This window comes from Sitophilus oryzae, unplaced genomic scaffold (assembly GCF_002938485.1).
Source record: "Sitophilus oryzae breed Bouriz unplaced genomic scaffold, Soryzae_2.0 scaffold_111_pilon_pilon, whole genome shotgun sequence".
Classification (NCBI taxonomy): Eukaryota; Metazoa; Arthropoda; class Insecta; order Coleoptera; family Curculionidae; genus Sitophilus; species Sitophilus oryzae.
In genome coordinates this window covers 5924090-5944327 of record NW_022145749.1, presented here as the reverse complement: position 1 = coordinate 5944327, position 20238 = coordinate 5924090, and the positions used below count along the sequence as shown (strand labels likewise).

The following is a 20238-nucleotide window of genomic DNA, read 5'->3' as shown; positions in this document are numbered from 1 at the left end:
AAACCGTTAAAGCGCCAATGAAAATAGAAAAAGAATTCGATGATCTACTTAAGAGAATGCAAATATCCAGTTAATTAAAAATGTTCCGATTCTTTAATCCTACATTAAAACCGGCTTAAGTAGAATGGAAAATGATCATTTGATACACTAGTATAATTATTACTTACTAACATGATGATAGTGATATAAATGATTTATAAATTTATAAGGAAGAGGTCAGATTAAATTACTAGGTTACTTATTACAACACAATAATTCGAAGGTAAAGTAGAATAATTTTGTAATATACAAAATACGATAAATTTTATATTGGTGAAACATCTAGACCCTTAAATGTGCGAATTAGAGAACATAAAGATTATTTAAGAAAGGGCGATTTTCACAAATCTAAGATTTGTTAGCATTCATGGGACACAGGGCACAGAATAGATTTTAACAACGCCAAAATTTTAATGAAAGAAGCGATAGCCTCTAAAAGAAAAATAAAAGAGGATTTTTTAATACAATCTAATAAAAATAAATGTATTGCACATGAATCTGTAGATGTTAGTAATGTATGGCAATCGCTTCTTTGATTTTAAATAACATAACTTAAATACACATAACATACGTAAAAATTAAAAACAAATTAAAAAATGTTAATTTTTTAACTTGATATAATGTTATTTAACAGAACGTCAACGGTTTTTGTAGACGTATCTGTTTAAAAAAAAACTAAAGTGTTCTGGAATAGTTGCATTGAAATATTTTAAATAGTTTTTTTTCTTTGTTTCTTGTATTTTTAGGGTTCCGTACCCAAAGGGTAAAAACGGGAACTTCGCTGTCCGTCCGTCACAAAGGTCTATCTTATGAACCGTTATAGCTAGACAGTTGAAATTTTTACAGATAATGTATCTATCTTGCCGCTATAAGAACAAATACTAAAAACAGAATTAAATAAATGTTTATAAATAAAAAAGTACTTTCACTAAACATTATCTTTTAAGTAAGAATTTTACATAAAATCTTTCAAGTCCTTGGTTGCCGCGTGGTTAAAGCGTTAGGACTTTACGCTGCTATGACGTTGGAGCCGTAGTAAGGCAGGTTTGAATCCTAGTCAAGGCGACTTTTTTTGAATCGTTTTTTTTTATTTTTATATATTAATATATAGAATCCGTAATCAAATGTATCATTTATTTATACTCTATAAGATTCTTGATCAGCTACTACGAGTATTCCAGGTTTGAGTAAAATTTTACAATATTGTGGCTTTAGTTCTTTCCCAAAAATATCTTAGAACGATCAGAGTTTTTATTTGAGATTATGTCATCATTAAAAACAATGACAACATTAAACAATTTACACTTTCTAATGAGTAATGCATAAAATGTTAATATATCTTAAATTATATTTGGGCGCCTCCCGATTTTACAAAGGTTATAAGTTAAGAACTATTGAAGTTAATTAACAAGAACCAAATAAAAGCTAAACAGTATTTTTTTAAAGAGAGAGTTGCAACATCGTCGAAATCTTAGAGCTGAAATATGAAATTAAATTCATTCAAAGAAACGTTATTTAAAATATATTTTGTAATAAAATGCAAGAAAGTAATCAGTCTTTTAAACCCTCTACTCTACTGCAGTCAAGTAAAACATCCATCCAAACAAAGCTAAGGATTTACAAAGCAATCGTAGAGCCAATTCTAACATACGGTGCCGAATGCTGGCAATTTATAAAAAGAAAGAAGGATGGTCGAGTCAGTGGAGATGGACTTTCTTAGAAGAGCATGCCGAATGTCAAGAATGGAGCACATTAGAAATGAGAAGATAAGGCGAAGTACAACGTGGATTTATAACAGCACCGACAACAGAGACAGCTATTATGATACGGGCACGCAAAAAGAATGGGAGAGGACAGATGGCCAAAAAGGGCAATGGAGTATCGTCCCCAAAGTAGAAGGAAAAGAGGGAGACCTACAACTACGTGGTTAGATAGAGTCAATGATCCAAGGACAAATAACACCCGAAAGCAAGTTGTTACCATGTCACCAAACAGTGTCGTGGCACATATTTTTTTAACTTAGCTGTTTGGAGAGATATATTTTTTGATAAATGTTTTGACTACGCCTATGTTGTATACGGTGGTATCATACTAATTAATTACAAAAAAACGTATTAAATGTTAACAAAAGGTACAAAACTAGTATCGACGTATAGCACACATCAAGTACATATAATATCAGAAAAATAATTATGGAATTAAATAAGAAAACTAAAAAAACGCTACAAAGGTGGAGTGGACTGTAGATTTACCTACGAAACGTAACTCCTGGCTCTTTCTTATCGCTGCGCCTTTACACTTGAAAGCTGAACAACTAATCACCATTGTAATAAAATTTATACAAAGTTGACTACACAAAAACTATTAAAAATCGCTAAGATTGTCGCTGATGACCGGCTGATACTCATTCGTTGCCATCAACAAAATGGCAACTAATGTCACAAATTCTGCTGCAGCCCGTATATGAGCGTTACATGTCCTTGAATTCTTTAGTCATTGGATAGAGTACACCAGTACATGGGATATGGAGCTATTAAGTAGGAACAATGGCAAAATTGAACGATATGGAGGTCGAAATGCGGAATGCGGCAGAAGCTGTAGGACCCCGCCTTTATATATAGCAAAATGCTACAATATATGTAATATATTTTTGTGAGATGAGCTCAATAGTACAATACTCAAATAAATAAAATTATAGCAATCACAAAAAAAGTATTAAATGATCTAGGAAATCATGCAAAACAAAATATAACCTAGTATTTTAAGTTTTTGTGACCTCAGCTTTGCAATTTGATACAGTTGTTTAGTTGGTTATAGGTCAGAAAAAGACATTGGAGTTTAAGATTGCAAATCTAGGGACTCCAAAGTCATTGGTCTATAACCAACTAAACTGTATCAAATTACAAAATATAAATTAGAGCAACACTAACTGAATCCAAAAATGTATTGAGCCACATATACGTCAGAATACATGATATAAAAAATATAATTATGCATTAATTACATCTAACGATCATAGAGTATGAAAATGTATATTTTAGTACTTTAAAAACGTCAACATCATAGCATTTCGCTGAAGCTTGATAGATACTTGATCAAAATTTGCGCAGTTAGTTAGGTACTGACAAAAATTATTGTTGGGTACCGAAGCGGAACCAATTTTCAACTTTTTGTATTTTTCACTTTACCTATAAGTTTCATTGAATTAAAAAACCACGAGCTTTACTATTTTAAGAATGACTTAAAGTCGCTGCATACTTTTAAACCAATTTTAGGTACATTGCTTTTTACCAAGTTGGTATTTTATTTCAGTACGTTATTATTTTTGTTTATAAATAACTTTGCAGTAGATAAAAACTATATAGCAAAAATAATTTGGGTTTTTATTCATAAATCAAGTGACCATTAAATTCAAAATTCTTGCAATTTTTTATCCCATTTTGGATGATGTCATTGAGGTCAACACCATTTAGCTCTGTCACTAACCCGATGTTCATTCGGTTCGCAAAAGCAGACACATTTGTATGGATGAGTGAATATACTAACAAAAAGATGACTGCCATGAGTTAGCATTACATTTGCATTATAAATATTGTGATCTATATAAAGAATTATTTATTTAGTTTGTTTATACATAATATTGTTATTTATTATTAAACTACACATTTTCGAATTTTGATTTAATTTAATTATCGATTCATTAATTTCACTTTCTTGTTTGTTAATCATATTTCAAGCAAAAATTCTAAAATTTCAATTGCTTGCAAGTATTAGATCAAATAAAAGTACCAGAACCTTGCAGGTTCATATTTGTTAAAAATTATGGAGTACCATATACAGGGTGAGTTTCCTACGATGTTCTCTATGGGTATCTCGGAAACTACTGGAGATAGAGAGTCGGTTGAATGGCGAAAACATTGCAGTTTTGTGGGGTCATAAATATGAACCTTTCAGATTTTTGAAAAAGTTCATGGCTTACTAGATATTTCGAAAAAAACAATTTTTGGCTATTTTAAAAATTGTCCCTAACTCCATTATAAGCTATTTTAGACAAAAGGTTTTCAGATAAAAGTTGTAGATAATCACATCCTTTATGAGCCTGTGCCCTCCGTTTCCTTCAAAAACCTGTCGTTTTTGACATATGACACAAACATATGTTTTTTTAAATGGAAACTATAGTTGGCCATGACTTCATAAAAAGCGCCATTTTTTAAGCTTTTCAGCGATATAAGCTATAATATGCTATCTTCGAAAAATTACAGAGTTATAGCCAATTCTTATCATTTTTAAACAATTTCACTTAGTTAGCCATGGAAACAAGTTTAATCGTCTTTGCTCTCAGAAATGTGAAGCTGTCACATACAAATTTTGTAAATTAAAATAAAAAAAAATTGTAAATATGAATTTTTCAAATGAAGAAAAGCGTGTAGATACTCCCGCATCAATAGAGTGGTTCCAACATGACTTTTATTACGATCTCCCCACCTCATAATGACAGAAATGTTAAAAATTATTTACATCATAATTATGCAAACTCAGGAATAGAAAGAGGTGGACCAATTGCATGGGCCTCCTCGATTACCTGACCTATCCATTTTAGTTTTTTTTTATGCGGTATGGTTAACAGTAAATAAAGTTTACAAAAGAATTTGTGAATTAAGAGAGGCACTCGAAGTGGCGGTACGAGAGAAGTTTAATTCAGTCCACCGGTCCTTCTATGAGAATAGGTAGTAAATCAGTTTTAAAAAGATGCAACTCAAAACAATGGCGGATTTTCTAAAATAACTTAAAGTGTATGCAGTGATATTATTTTTTAAGTTTTAGTTTGTGTAATATAAATTGTAAAGAACCGTTTAGTAATATATTCTAACTTCTTATAAGTTTTATAAATCATAATAGAATAAGCATACCATGCAATCCAATTGAAATTAATCAAGAAAGATCAGAATTGGCTATAACTAAATGTAACTCTTCTAACATGTCTTGAAACCCATTCTCTAAAAAACGTAACATTCACCAGTTAACGTATCCTCGAAAATATATGGTCAAGAAAAGTTGAACCAATAATCCTACACGCTTTTCTGTATTTGAAAAATTCATTTTCACAATTTTTGCTTATTTTAATTTACAAAGTTTGGATGTGACAGCTTCACATTTCCAAGAGCAAAAACGATTAAACTTGTTTCCATGGCTAAGTAAGTGAAATTGTTTAAAATTTATAAGAATTGGCTATAACTCAGTAATTTTTCGAAGAAAACATATTTTAGCTTATATCGCTGAAAAGCTTAAAAAGTGGCGCTTTTGATGAAGTCATGGCCAACTATGGTTTCCATTTAAAAAAACATATGTTTGTGTCATATGTCAAAAATGACAGGCTTTAGAAGAAAACGGAGGGCACAGTCTCATTAAGAATGTGATTATCCACAACTTTCATCTGAAAACTTTTTGTCTAAAACAGCTTATAATGGAGTTAGGGACAATTTTTAAACTAGCCGAAATTTGTTTTTTTCGTAAAATCTAGTAAGCCATGAACTTTTTCAAAAATCTGAAAGGCCCATATTTATGACCCCACAAAACTGCAATTCTTCACCATTTAACCGCCTCTCTATCTCCAGTAGTTTCCGAGATACCCATAGAGAACATCGTAGGAAACTCACCCTGTATATTATTTTTTATTGCTATATAGTAAAAAATAAATATGATTGGGAAATTTATTTATGTGCGGGAATACCCGTGTGGGCAGAATTTTTCAAATAATTTTGCATGTGTAGGTCGAGTTGAATATTTATTAAAATCAGAAATTATCACTAAAACACCTGTTTGATCTCTTTATAGATCGTGGGAGAACCTTATTTTAATAATTATTCGCATTTTTGTGTCTTATCTCGTTTTATAAATAATTATTATTCTCATTTATAACAGAGGTTATATATTATCATGCGTATATACGAAGCATTAATTTTAAGTAGTTCAGATATTTGTTATTATGATTTAGGATGACAATTTGAAAGTATTTTAGCTGGCAATAATAACACTAGTATGGCGATGATTTGTCATATTTAGGCTATAAGATTATCTGTCTGATCAATGTGCGCATAAGTCCTTATATATTTGAAATATTAATGTTTAAATTGTTATCTCTAGAAATACTGATCAGTAAAAATAGATTTACAATAAAGAGTTGTTTCAAAAATATTTCGATCGATCACCTTCCGAATCACAAAGAAGTATTGTAGTAGTAGTAGTAGAAATATTGACCCTTTGGACATACTCATGCTAATTGTATATGCAACCAGTAAATTGGTTTGGAAGTGTCTGATAACGTGCAATAAATCAAAGGTTTTCCTTGATTTAAGTAAGAACAATTTTCGGTTTGTTACGGGGTTTTTAACAGGACACTGTCTCTTCAACGAACACCTCAGTAGACTGAAGCTAAGAAACAACGGCGAATGCAGATTCTGTGGGGAAAATGGGGAAACACCAGAACACCTCACCAATGAGTGCGCCGAAACGACAACCATTCGTGCCATCAACTTTGATACGACTGATATTGGAGATGGAGAACTAGCCTCTGTGAAGCCGTCTCAGATACGGGCTTTTGTCAAAGCCCTGAGACTGTATGATAAGTTACAACTCGTTATAACTCAAGAAAGGGCGACACAGAATAGATCTGTAAGGTCGCAGTGATTAACCTCCCTCCCAAACATTCTACATTCTAACTTGCAACATTAAATTTTACCGACATAATGCCAAAATGTGAAAATGTGTTGAAATGAAAAAAATTAAAGGTTTAAAGTTCTCTATTAAAAAAGGTCGGGGCTTGTTTATGGTATGGAAAGTTGAACATTGAAAGCAGCTGCCATTAATAAACTAGAGGCTTTCGAAATGTGGCTATATCGCAGAATTCTGAAGATACCTTGGACGGCTAGGTTAACAAATGAAGAAATTCTAAAACGTGTTAACAAACAGCGCGAATTGTTTGAATTGATTAAGAAGAAAAAACTGCATACCTGGGGCACATAATGCAAAACCCCAAATATCAATTCTTGCATCTGTTAATCAAAGGCAAGATCGAAGGCCGGATCAAAGGCAAGATCGGAAGGAAGAAAATGTCTTGGCTGAGGAATATTACAGTGGACAGGCCTACACGATGTACAGTCGTTAATAAACACGGCCAGGAATAGAGAAGCGATGGAAAATGTTATCGCAAACATCCATTAATGGATTCGCACTAGAAGAAGAAGCATTAAAAAATGATAATCCAATTCAGATGTCATTTGTAACGTATACAGTACCTACAAATTTTAGTACTGCTCACAAAGGAAAACAGTATTCTTAACACTTTTCAACTACCTTTAATTAATTCCCCCTTTAAAGTAAAGTATGTCGATCTGTCCAACAAGTCAGCATAAAGAAATAAATTTATAAGTTATTTTTCGAGAAAGTCCGGATTTTGTCCAGATTTTAGAGCTCGCTTTTCCGGAATTTACAAAAACTTGTTGGATAGTTAAATGGTTGTAGATTATACCGTATGATCGAATAAAAACGGCGTCAGCGATGGCTATGAAATGAAGATCGCTGTCATTTTATATGTAAATTTATATGGGAAATGTCATCGATCGTCATTTCCCAGCCAATTGGACGCCGTTTTTTTTCGATCATACGGTACTATGCGAAACTAATTTTGATTTGAGTTTATTTTAAAAGAAATAGTTTATTATAAATTAAGACAATATTTGATTGAATATATTTCGCTGTCTGTTTAAATTGCATTTTTTTTATAAACATGACGTAAATTCAAGCAATAAATTAGATTCAAATTTTTCTCATTCTAAACATTAATAGTACCTATTCCCAAAGAACTGTGGTGATCTTTCTTTATCAATTTGTTTTTAATGCAATAATTGGATAAAATTTAAATATTAAAGCAGGAATCCACATTATGACAAACACAGTGTAGAATTAAATTTCTATATCAGCAGTTAAGTGGCAAGAATACTTATATAATTTTATTAAATATTAAACAATTATGTTACTATCATCTGATTTGACACTATAAGCAACAAATTAAACTGAAAAATTCATTATGATTAAACCAGTATGCTAATTTGCTATGCTTCAGGCAAATGTTACATAACATAAGGGTGGGCTTTAAGTTACCATTGACTCCCAAGTACTAATAATAGCTATATGTCAACTAGTTATTCAATCTGCAAAAAGTCAAATGATATACAGCTACCGGAAATTGATCCCTTACCTTTTGCCATATGATAGCGACAATTATACTTCTCTCTACCGGATACGATTATTACAGATACATATTTTAAAAAAATACATAAACAGTAATTTATATTCAAATTGTGTAAATTATTTTGCGGGTTAAAACAAGTCCGTGTAAATTGTATAATTCGCCTTAACCGACCGACCATTCTACCTTGGAATACCTGAATTCTTAGTCCGCAACTTGTCCAATCCTGCAGAGATCGACCGCCAGTGCCGCTTTGTACATAATACGGTATAGATCTATCTAGACAGTTAACGTTCCCGCATTCTTTCGATTCTCTTTTAATATATTTATTTTGAAGCGTAACCAATGGAAGAAACGGGGGGCTTTTATAAACCGAAACGTTACGTGTTGTAGCTCACAAAGATCAGTTAGAAATGACAAAATTATATTTTATTATGTCGATGATAACGTAAGCACAAACGTAAGAATAACAGGAAGAATAACACACAATTCTAGTGAATAAATTTCATAAAAACTTCTGCATTCAAATTTTTCGGTAGCTTCTGAAAATTTTAATTTTTCTATCAATCATTAGATTAGGGTTGCCAACCGTCCTCTATTCCAGATGATAATCCTCTTTTCTCTCACGTATTGCAAAAATTCTTTTTTATACATATACAAAGTCCTCTTTTTTACATGTCGCTACAATGCTTTAAAAATTGTTAATCTGTTTCTTTCGCTACTCCCACTCGTTTGTACAAAAAAGAAAATGAAGAAATATTTATGTATAAAAAATATTTCGGTGGAAGCGATAAACATGTCTATTTTATGTTTACTTACTGTTAGCTTTTGTTTTGAAAAATAACTTTTGTTGAAAATGGTTTTGAGTATAAACATTTTTAAAAAAGTAAGACCATCAATCCCATACCGTTTACATAACTTTTTGGTAAATTCTACACATTTGGACGAGGTTTCAAAAAATGTTTCATCTATGCCTCTTTTTTACCCTCTATTATTTATTTTGAAAGTTGGCAACCCTAGATTAGATATGAATACACTCTTCATTATTTTAAACTTTGGCATTTGTATTTTTGGTACATTTCTATTTAGTTTAATAATGATGGGGAGATGGTTAGGTATATATAAAAAAATAATAAAAATAATAAATATAAAAAAATATAATGAAAGAAGCGATAGCCTTTAAAAGAAAAATAAAAGAGGCTTTTTAATACAATGTAATAAAAATAAATGTATTGCTCATGCATTTGTAGATGTTAGTAATGTATGGCAATCGCTTCTTTGATTTTAAAGAACATAACATAATTAAACATAACATACGTAAAAATTAAAAACAAATTCAAAAAATAATCATACAGAAACTTTGAAGCTTTTTGATGTTCCTTTATTAAGTAATTGTTATCTGGTAGGAATTGTTAATTTTGAAGTTTAACTTAATATATGTCATTTTAACAGAACGTCAACGATTTTATAGACAGATCTGTTTAAAAAAAAACTTAAGTGTTCTCGAATAGTTGCATTTAGATATTTTAAATAGTTTTTCCTTTGTTCTTTGTGTTTTTTGAAACGTTGAAACGTTAAGTATTTTTTTGTCCGTTAGGCAAATTAGTTTATTAGTAAACCACTGCTGACCCACAGCAGTGTTTACAAAAAATAAGTGTTTCAGTAAGATCAAAAAATACTTTTTTGAAGTGGATATATGTATATAGTTTCTCTAAGTGTTTAAGCCAATTTATATTTATCCAAAATGGTCAGGAACTTATGTTGTTAAATATTTTAATTTGTTTTATCAATGTTTAGTAAATGACATGTAAAGACAAAAAATGCACGTTTTTATAATGTTTTTATTGCGAGATCAATTGTTCACACTATATTATTGGATACATTAACTGCAAGACTCTCATATCTCAATCATTTTATATTTTTGCAGTTTAATAATAAAAACATTGTATCAATTTTTCATTATTTTGTACTATTTCCGATATTAGAAAACCGGTTTTGATATATCATACTTGTCAATAAACGATAGGTAGGTATACCGTAGTACCGTAGCTTTTAAAATATTTAATGAAGAAAAAGGAATAAAACTAAACATCCTAAAAAATATACAAGGTACCGTCTTCCATAATGAAATTAAACGTTTTATTATGGAATTATATAGGATAGTATCATCGTTGAAATTAAAATGATATAGTATATATTATTTAAAAATTTTGTTTAAACCGTAGTATTCATTACTTTCATAATATACATATTATTTTTGAAACTTTTAAACTACCGTTACGCATATTTGGAAAGCTTTAACGAGAATATAAATCAATTCATATATTTACAAATTTCTTAATGTAAAAGAAATCTCAATAGTCATTAATGTGCATTAAGCTCGTAAAGAATATAATTAAAGTAATTTTTCCAGTAAGTAATTAATTAGTCGACATATGTTTGATGTATGCACTTTCTTAAGTGTAATTAATTAATTTTTACTAAAACCATCAAATTGATTCTTTGTCTAGGACTTTCTTATGTTGAACATTTAAAGAAAATCGAAACCAGGAGACCTTTTGTTTACTTTGACAATTCTCAAGTTAATTGCTTTGACAATTCTTTTCAAACAATTAGTTTTGGATGCCTTGACAGTTCTTTGACATTTCTCAAGTAAACAGATGGCAGATATCAGATCATTCAATACATTTATTTTCTGGCAAACTAAAATTAAAAAAATTACTGGTACCGATTATATTATATTCTTTAATTATTTTATTTTTAATTCTTGTGTTCTTAACAAAACACGGTACCCCTATTAAATTAATGTTCGAATCCCTCCTAAATGACCACCACTATATTCTGAACATACAGCATGCAGGCTGGCCAGCTGTTTTTGTGTAGGTAGATGAGGCAGATGTAACAGAATACCTTTTGCACCTGAATTGCTGACCTTTCAATAGTAGAAATCTCGAAAGCACGCTCGTATCCTCACCTGTTTTCGACACACGCGTACATTAACTTAAGTGATTTTTTACTCTTTACTGATATAAACGATAGTAACGCTGTAATACTATACGTAGGTATAAATATATTTTGTAGCGTTATTTTACAGAGACACTTTCTTAAATGTTAAATATCTCTGATAGAGGGACTTCACTTCTAAATTTATACTAAAAAATCAAAATATTTGCTCATTTCATATAAAAAGCAGTAAGTTTAAAACTCGATGATTCATTTTTTTTCATAAATTTAAATATGTTTAGGAAACAAAACATATTTAACCTTTCAGACGGTATATTCCCATTTGCAGGGAAAAAAAGTAAATAATCAAAATGCAGTTTTAAAATAAGAAGACTTTGAATAGGTAAATATATCTAATTAATATATTACCTTCAAATGCAGATCATTTCTTCAGTCTTAGTTATTGTAAGTAAAGTTACAATTCACTGACAGTGAGACATCAGTAACAAAAGTAAAAATTAATTGTTGAAAGTTTTTCAGGCACCTACTACCATTGCCTGGAAACTTATATGGTGAAATTTTTTGATAAAATAATTTAGTACACACTAAAAACACGGTATGTCGCTAGTGGTAGGAAAAATCATTTTTAGAGGTTACTAGTTTATTTGGTTGCCTGTGATATGCATATACAGGGTGTTTCCTAATTAATCTAAAAAATATAAAATCGTAAAAACGAATTAAGGCGGGCTCTTAATAAGTATATTTATTTTTTTCTCGACAACCGTTTGATGAACAAGAAAAACTCAAAAGATCAATTTTCTTGAAAAAGGATGGCCAGTCAAGAAAAAAATATACTTTCTTTAAAAAAGCAGTGATGTACCATTTATGTTAAGCAAAAAATCGATTTTTTTTAATTTTTAACACCCTGTAGATCAGAAAGGAAGTACTTTAGACCCAATGGTTATATTAAAATTGTTTTAAGAACACATGAGGAATCACCCCATAATTTTTTTAGACTAATTCGAAAACACCCTGTATATTGTCAACTTGAGAATGACTGCTGATAAATCAAAAAATACCTTTTCAGTGAAAAAAGTCTGATTTTCGCAGGAAAAATTTTGATTTTTATTGAATTTGGGCCTGCGTTTGCAAATACTCGTTTGTTTTTTAATTTTCTATCAATCTAAATTTTAAATATCATAGTCAGAAATAATTTTATTATTTATTAACTGTAAAAATGGTGTTTTCTTGTTGTGTTGCATCTTGCAAAGAAACTAACAAAAGTGCAAAAATGTACGTGTTTCCAAAAGACGATAAGGTATGTATCTTAGATAAAAGAAAAATATATGGTATGTATTCGTTGTTTGATTTTTTTTTCGTTCGCTTTAAAATCTATAAATCTCGGTCTATTCATGGTCTATTCATTAGACAGCAAGTCGACTTACGATCATTTACATGAAACTCTGTAAAATAAATAAAAAAATAAATTGTAAAATATATATATTCTTGTTTTATTAAAGTTACTCTGATATACTAATATATTAGTGTAACTTTAAAAATAAATCCTTTGAATTCAAATATAAACATAAAAAACATTTACAGCAGAAAAGGCGAAGGCGCTGGGTTAAACGTAGTCTCCACTAAAAACACGGAGGGGCGCTTTGACCCAAAATTTTACTATTAAGTTTCATATCTATCTTAATAGTAGATTATTTTCTTTTATCTATGCCTACTACTTAGTTGTCGCGTGGTTTTAAATGTTAATCAAGTATAAAATTAAAATAACCTGGCTTGTAGGTATAAATGTTAGTTGTCATTATTTCTGATATTATACTTGTGTTTGCTATATCACTTATGCAAAATTGATACACAAATACACAATATTTAAATTTGAAACAGACAATTCTAACATTTCCATTATCTATGTAATTTAAATCTTCATGGTATTTTAGCTAGTAGCTGCTTTATCTGTTACTATTCTCAATAATCACTTGAGAATGTCATTTATCAAGATGTAGTTTTATGTTAAAATACTGATACTGATGAGGAAATATATTGTTAGAGTATTCTTTCTGAGTCTGAAATGGAGAAAAATATTTAAAAAGTATGAAAAGGTAGTATGATACCAATAATAAAATTGTAGATGAGTAAGAAAAAATAAGACTTCACGATTAGAATTAGATAAACCTGCCATTTGCATGTTATACAGGGTGGCCCATCGAAAACGTTCCGCAAGGCATAACAGCCAGGGTATTATTTTTCAAAAAATCCAAAAACACTTCAATGTTGTTTGTGAGGGGAACAACTTTTGTTCCAAAAATGATTGCAAAATCTTCAACCCTCTAAGCGGGGAGTCATCCCCAACTTTTTCAAATAGGAAGGAGGGTGTCGCAATGAAAAGGGCTTTCTATTATCTATATTTCCCCGCTTCGTTTTAAAAATCAGTCGAGTCATTTTGAAAATATGAAAGACTGAAATTTGAAAAGTACTTTTGCAAAAAAAACGCATAAATTGAATTAAGTAAAAAAACTTATCTTATTAATCAAGCAAATGCTGAAAATGTTGCCCGTCAACCTCCATACAGTAATACAAATTATTTTCAACCCGTTCTAGAACATTCTGAAGAACTTGCGCGAAGTGACCCCGCGACAAACATCAATAATAATTATTCGTCTTCGCAGGTCTTCTAATGAGGCGGGTGGAGTGCTATACACTTTACTTTTTATGTGTCCTGGGAGGCCACTCAATTGCACCCTTCGTCCTATCCACCGAACGGGAAAGTTATTGTTTAAATAATTACGCACATTTTGAGAGTAATGTGGAGGTGCACCGTCTTGTTGAAATATTAGTTCTGCTTCAACGTCTCCAGGATTGTTCTAGATTGCCAGGAAGAAAAAAGGACTCACAACAGAATTTCTAAAATATCAGCCTACACGTTCAATTTCTGATGGTTTTGTGTGTGCACCTCGTGAAAAACCCTGGGGTTGTCCTCAGCCCAGTACCGACAGTTGTGCCGATTGACTACACCGTTCAGAAAGAAAATACACTCTACCTAACCTGATCGTTCAACCTTGTGGCAAGTGAAAAATCCGTAAACATCTAGAAATAATAAGAAAAACAGCAAATTGGTCGAAGGAATTTATCCTTATCATTTACTCTGATAAATGTTTAAATAAACTTTTCAAATTTCAATCCTTCATATTTTCTCAATGGCTCGACCGATTTTCAAAATCGAAGCGGGAAAGTATAGAGAATAGAAAGCCCTTTTCATTGCGGTACCACTTGACCCCCTTCCCATTTGCAAAAAATTGGGGGATGACACCCCTTTAGAGGGCTAAAGATTTTGCAATCATTTTTTGGGGCAAAAATTGTCCCCCTCACAAACAAAATTGACGTGTTTTTGAATTTTCTGAAAACAAATTACCCTGGCCGTTGTGCCTTCCGAACGTTTTCGATGGGCCACCCTGTATATGATGCGGTATTATTTCCTTAACCTTATCTGTTCAACTTCTCAAGGAGGATCGCTGACAGTGACAGTTATGTCTGTCATGTCAATTCAGGGGCAAATTTTGTTTTCTGTCATTTATTGAATGTCGTTTGTCAAAACCTTCCCTGCCTCTTTGCACAGACTATATTGAAAAGGTTAATCATGTAGCCTCACGTGTAACATGAATATATATGACCAAAATACCATGTCCATGTCATTCAATTTTAAATTTTCATTTTATAGATTTGTGTATATCACACTGAGTAAAAATTCTTATTTGTAAATGTTTACCTTCGTGTTTACCTAATAACAAAATGTATACAGGGTCCGGCAATAGTGCGTCGGGCATCTGTAGCTCATAGAATAAAAACTTGAGAATTTTGTTTAAGTGCAGACCTAAAGTGTGTACCAGGATCTATTTCAGGAAAATATTTTAATTTCTATAGGGTGGCTCAAAAAGTGTGAGTGGACCTGGATAATTTTTTTTAAATGGAACACCCTTATATTATTGCATTTTTGGCTACTTTTCAGATCACTTTACATAACCCTAAGATATGAATAAATATATTTCGATAGTTTCAGAGATATTCAAAAATAAATCAAAAATATATATTTTTCGGCCCTTCTTAAAAAAATTATTAAAAATACAGGAACTGTTCTGAAATCAAAACTATATTAGGTATTTACTTTAGATGGTCTGTACTTACTTTGCTATAAATATGAAAATCGTAAATCATACAGAATGTCCTAAATTCTACGCCAAATTTTCTAAAATATAAAATAATTTTTCTTCGTTTTTTTAAATGGAACGCCCTGTATATTATTTTTTCAGTAGACGGAGAATTAAAAAATGAACATTTTTTGTATTTAGAGTATTTCAAAATTTTTAACGGTTTCGCAGATATTTGCGGTTTTATATTTCATATGGAGTTTTCCACAGTAAATTTTTATCAAAGCCACCCAATCATTTTTCTCTCGTATTGTACCACTGAAAGCGCCATATGAAATAATACTTTAAATACAAAAAATGTTCATTTTTTAATTCTCCATCTAATAAAATAATAATATACAGGGTGTTTTAAAAAAACAAAGAAAAATTATTTTATATTTTAGAAAGTTTGGCGTAGAATATTGAACATCCTGTATGATTTACGATTACCATATTTATAGCAAAGTAAGAATAGACTATCTAAAGTAAATACCTAACATAATTTTGATTTCAGAACAGTTCTTGTATTTTTTATAATTTTTTTAAAAAGGACTGAAAAATATATATTTTTATTTATTTATTAATATCTCTGAAACTATCGAAATATATTTATCCATATCTTAGGGTTTGATTGCAATAATATACAGGGTGTTCAATTTAAAAAAAATCATCCAGGTCCACTCACACTTTTTTGAGCCACTCTATAGAAGCTAAAATATTTTCCTGAAATACATCCTGGTACATACTTTGGGTCTGCACTTAAACAAAATTCTTAAGTTTTTTATTCTAGGAGCTACAGATGCCCGACGCACTATTGCCGGACCCTGTATAGGTGAGTCTAATATTAGATGACGAAACCCTGTATATTTTATTCTCTTAAAATTTTGGGTAGTATAATGATAAAACAATCAATTATTATTTTCAATCATCAATAATTATACACTCAATCTGACACATTCTATTTTTTTAATACTGTTATGTTGTTGAATTTTTATTTCTTCTACGATGTTAAAGGCATATTTTATACGAGATGCATTGGCTAGATGAATTACAATTTCGTACAATTCGATTTATCAACCAATTTTATTCAATTAACCCCATTCGCCGCCGCTGTCGCAATTTTTCAATTGCGCCTCAATTTGTATAAGGGATGAGGAAAAAGTAGTTAAATCAAAACCTGATTCCTCTACGGAATAAAAAACAAGCAACGCCATCGTGAAGCTCGTGATTCAAAATACACAATTCGATAATCAAATAATAAAATGTTTCATTATTATGCGAATATAATGGCCAGATATACATGGACATGTGTGTCCATGACAATAATAACTAATAAGTGTTTATTTTACAAGGATTTTTTTTATGTTTTGCAGGGTCGTAATAGATCATAAAAGTATCCTAAAATGGTGAAACATAATTTTAGCTATTTCAAGGAATAGAAATAATATTCTACATGTTTTTCCAATAATGTAATCGATTTAAAAATAAAAAATGAACAAGTTAAAAGTGGTACCTGCATTTTTTAGTATAGTAACTGTAGGTACTTAAATTTTACTTCATTGCTATTATTATGCTTTAATTGCTTTTTTAAATGTTATTGTTTTTTGAAAGGTCAGACCCAATATTGCACGAAAAAATATTGGCAACGCATGAATCAATTGTCAGTTTCCGACTATCCCATTTATTAACCAATTTAATTCAATTAACCCATACACCATCGCACTTAATCAATTATGATTCGATAGTACCGAGAAAGAACAAGAAGTAGTTTAATTAAAAACAACATCGCCAAGAAAAAAAAACAGCCAGTGAGAAACTCGTCATTCACAATCCAATAATCACGATATTAAAAAAAATATTAACCTAAATATTAGTGTTAATGTGCCCTGGATATTAATTGTTTTTGTACTTTTTATTCTCTAATTACAAAGCGTGAAAATTAAAAATAAATTAAATATTAATAAGCATGAAATTAGGACCATTACTCATAAAAAATGCAGTAACATTGGAATTTGTACCTAAATAATATATCTATTTGGTGATCTTGAATTGGTATTTAGAATTTCGATTATAAAATATCAACTCTAGTTTAATAAGCTTATTTTAATTGTTTAGAACAATTTTTTTATCCATATTTTAGCTATAACAAAATGGCTAAACTCCCAAAATAATTAAATTAATATTGAAAGAAAAAGAAAAATAAAACAAGGAAATAAAGACTTAAGAAAATAATGTAAATAATTTATAATGAAAACAAAAAGTAAACGAAGTTTTAGACGAAAAATATGGTTTGTAAAGTTCAAGTTTTAAGATTTGCATTATTTGTGTTGATTTGCATAATAATGATCTTTTATAAAATAGAATTATGTTGTACCCAAGTTTTTTTATGGATTTTGGTCAATTTTACATGCCTCAGATCAAAACTAATTGAAAAATATCTCACAAAAGTGGCAATATGTGGTGAAACAAACATAAAAACAATGTGGTTAGTTCCTACAATGTGAATAAAGACAATTTTAATGTTTTACAGGTTTTAGTTTTCATTATTTTTATTATTTCTTTATTGGTTATTAGGAAACAAGTGAACAATAGCGATATTTTCACTCCTTTTTAATTTTACACTGTCTTTTTATTTCTTCTTATTATTATTGTATATTACTTTTTTTTATTTCTCATTTTCAGTAATTTATTTATTTAGTCTCATTTTTCTGTCACTCTACAAGGAAACACATTATTTAATTGTTGAATTATTATTATTAAGAATTATTATTATTTTTTGGGCTTAGAATATTTTGCTTGTGGACTTACGAAATATCTTGTACCAAAGGTTTTTTAATAGATTTTGACTAATTTTAGATGCCTAAGATCAAAACCAATTGTTTTGATCTCCTCTGAATCAAACATTTCGAGAAAAATTGTAATTCTTTAATATTCTTTATGTTGTAAAGCAAATTTAAAAACTACCTATTGTGAATTATATTCTGTTTTGCCGGCCCCAGTTTTCATTATTTCTTATAAATTTTTATTAGTTTTTTATTTGTTTTCAAGAAATAAGTTTATTTTAATTGATTTTTTTTTCACGGATTTTATTTCTTATTTCCAGTAATTTCTTTATTTACTTCAATTTTTTCTGTATTTGTTTTTATGTTATAAGGACAGTTTATGAATATTTACTTATTTACTTATTCTGAACAACCGGTGCTGTTAAGGAATTATGACTGGGGATTGGTAATACAGTTTTTATTACTTTTTTATACATTTTTGTTAGTTCTTTATTTGTTTTCAGTAAATAGCTTTGTGTTAATTTTCAAAAATTTGGTTATTCATATTTTGACTGATTTTTTTTCTCTTAATTTATAATGTTTTTATTTCTTGTTTTTAGTAGTTACTTTCATTTTTTCTTTATTTTTGTGTAATAAGGACAGTTCATATGAAACTTTACTTAATATAGTAATCAGATACCGTTTGGTGTAATATATTAAAACTTACTTGGTTGACCTCCGTCATAGAAGAACAGTTATTTTTATTGTTCATCATCATGTTGATTTCGTTATTCTTAACAACCGGCGCTGTTAACGAATTATGACTGGGGGTTGGTGTTACGGTCGGGCTTATTTGATGAATATTGCTCTCCTTCGAACTTTTATTTGGGGAAATCCTGGCAGGGAAACTTAGAGTCTTTGTCCACTGGGCTAAACTTCGCACCATCTTTTCAGAAAACACTATCGATAAATACTAATGGCACTAATGGTGTTCGCCGAATAAGGAATGGTGAAACGATTAGACGCTTTTTTACAGTTAAGTACCGATATGCACGGAATGTCGAGTTGCACTGTTTTGAATTCCTCGGTACCAGTCGGCCTTTCGATGGCCTTTCTCCCACCACCGGCCCGGATTTCCATTCAGAAACAGCTGTTGCTCGGTACGACCAAGCGGTGTTGTCACTTCATCTTATTTTTCTCGAATTTTCTGTTTACGTTCAATCGGCTCATTTTCAATATACAGGATGAGTCTTAAATAAGTGCAATTATTTTTAGGGGTAGTATATTTTGACCCCAGAAATACGTACCGGGTGGCCAACTAAGAATGGACGCCGGCTGTATCTCAGAAACTACTTATCGTATAACTTTGAGAAAAAAAATCTAAAAAGTAAATCGACCAAGAGAAATCGCTGGAAATTATTTTCAAGTTCGAAAAATGTTCACTAGGGAGCGTTTCTCTGTTAGTTACTTAATATTGTTCTCAAAATTATGTTACATGAAATAAATCCCTAGTTTTCGGCGATACGAAATTCGGCCGTTTTTTGTTAAAAGCAATATGGCGGCACTCAATTCCTAGAAATTTAAATAAAATAATTGATTGTCCGACTTTTGGACATTTTAATCTTAGAACTACCTACGTATAATTAACCAAGAAATTCGTAAAAATTATATGGATGGACGATAATGATGCAAAAACACGTTTAAAAACTTATGACATCATTTTTTTAAGAAAACGCCTGAAAATGCATGAAAACTGAACTTAATCGTTTAGATATTTTGATGTAACCAATTTACCTGTTTTTGTTTCCTAGCCTACTACTATAATTTTTAGACCATATAATCCTCAACGGCAGCCTAACATGATTTGTTCTCTTAATATCTCCGGTTAGAGAGAAGGTAGAAAGTTACGGTTTGCGCTAATTTTTTGGAAATTTTGTGCTCTATTTAACTGTGCAAAGAGAAATATAGCCTCTTATTTAATTTTTTTCTGCAAAAGCGCAATACCTGTTATGGTGTCAAACAGCGCCCTCTAGCTATCACGAAAAAAATT

The 20238-nt window shown here is 30.3% G+C and overlaps 1 protein-coding gene across 3 annotated transcripts in view; it reads right to left on the bottom strand.

Moving 5' to 3' along the window:
• The window catches only part of LOC115884779 (TNF receptor-associated factor 4), a 199008-nt gene that overhangs the window by 33537 nt on the left and 145233 nt on the right, over window positions 1–20238 (bottom strand). The window contains exon 1 of one of the 3 annotated variants that reach the window (XM_030903458.1): window positions 18916–19278. The exons of the other annotated variants lie outside the window; for them this stretch is intronic. Coding sequence (XP_030759318.1) covers window positions 18916–19134 — 219 coding nt within the window. The 5' untranslated portion in view covers window positions 19135–19278. Of the gene's footprint in view, window positions 1–18915; window positions 19279–20238 lie in introns of those variants that run through there. 3 annotated transcript variants of the gene reach the window in all.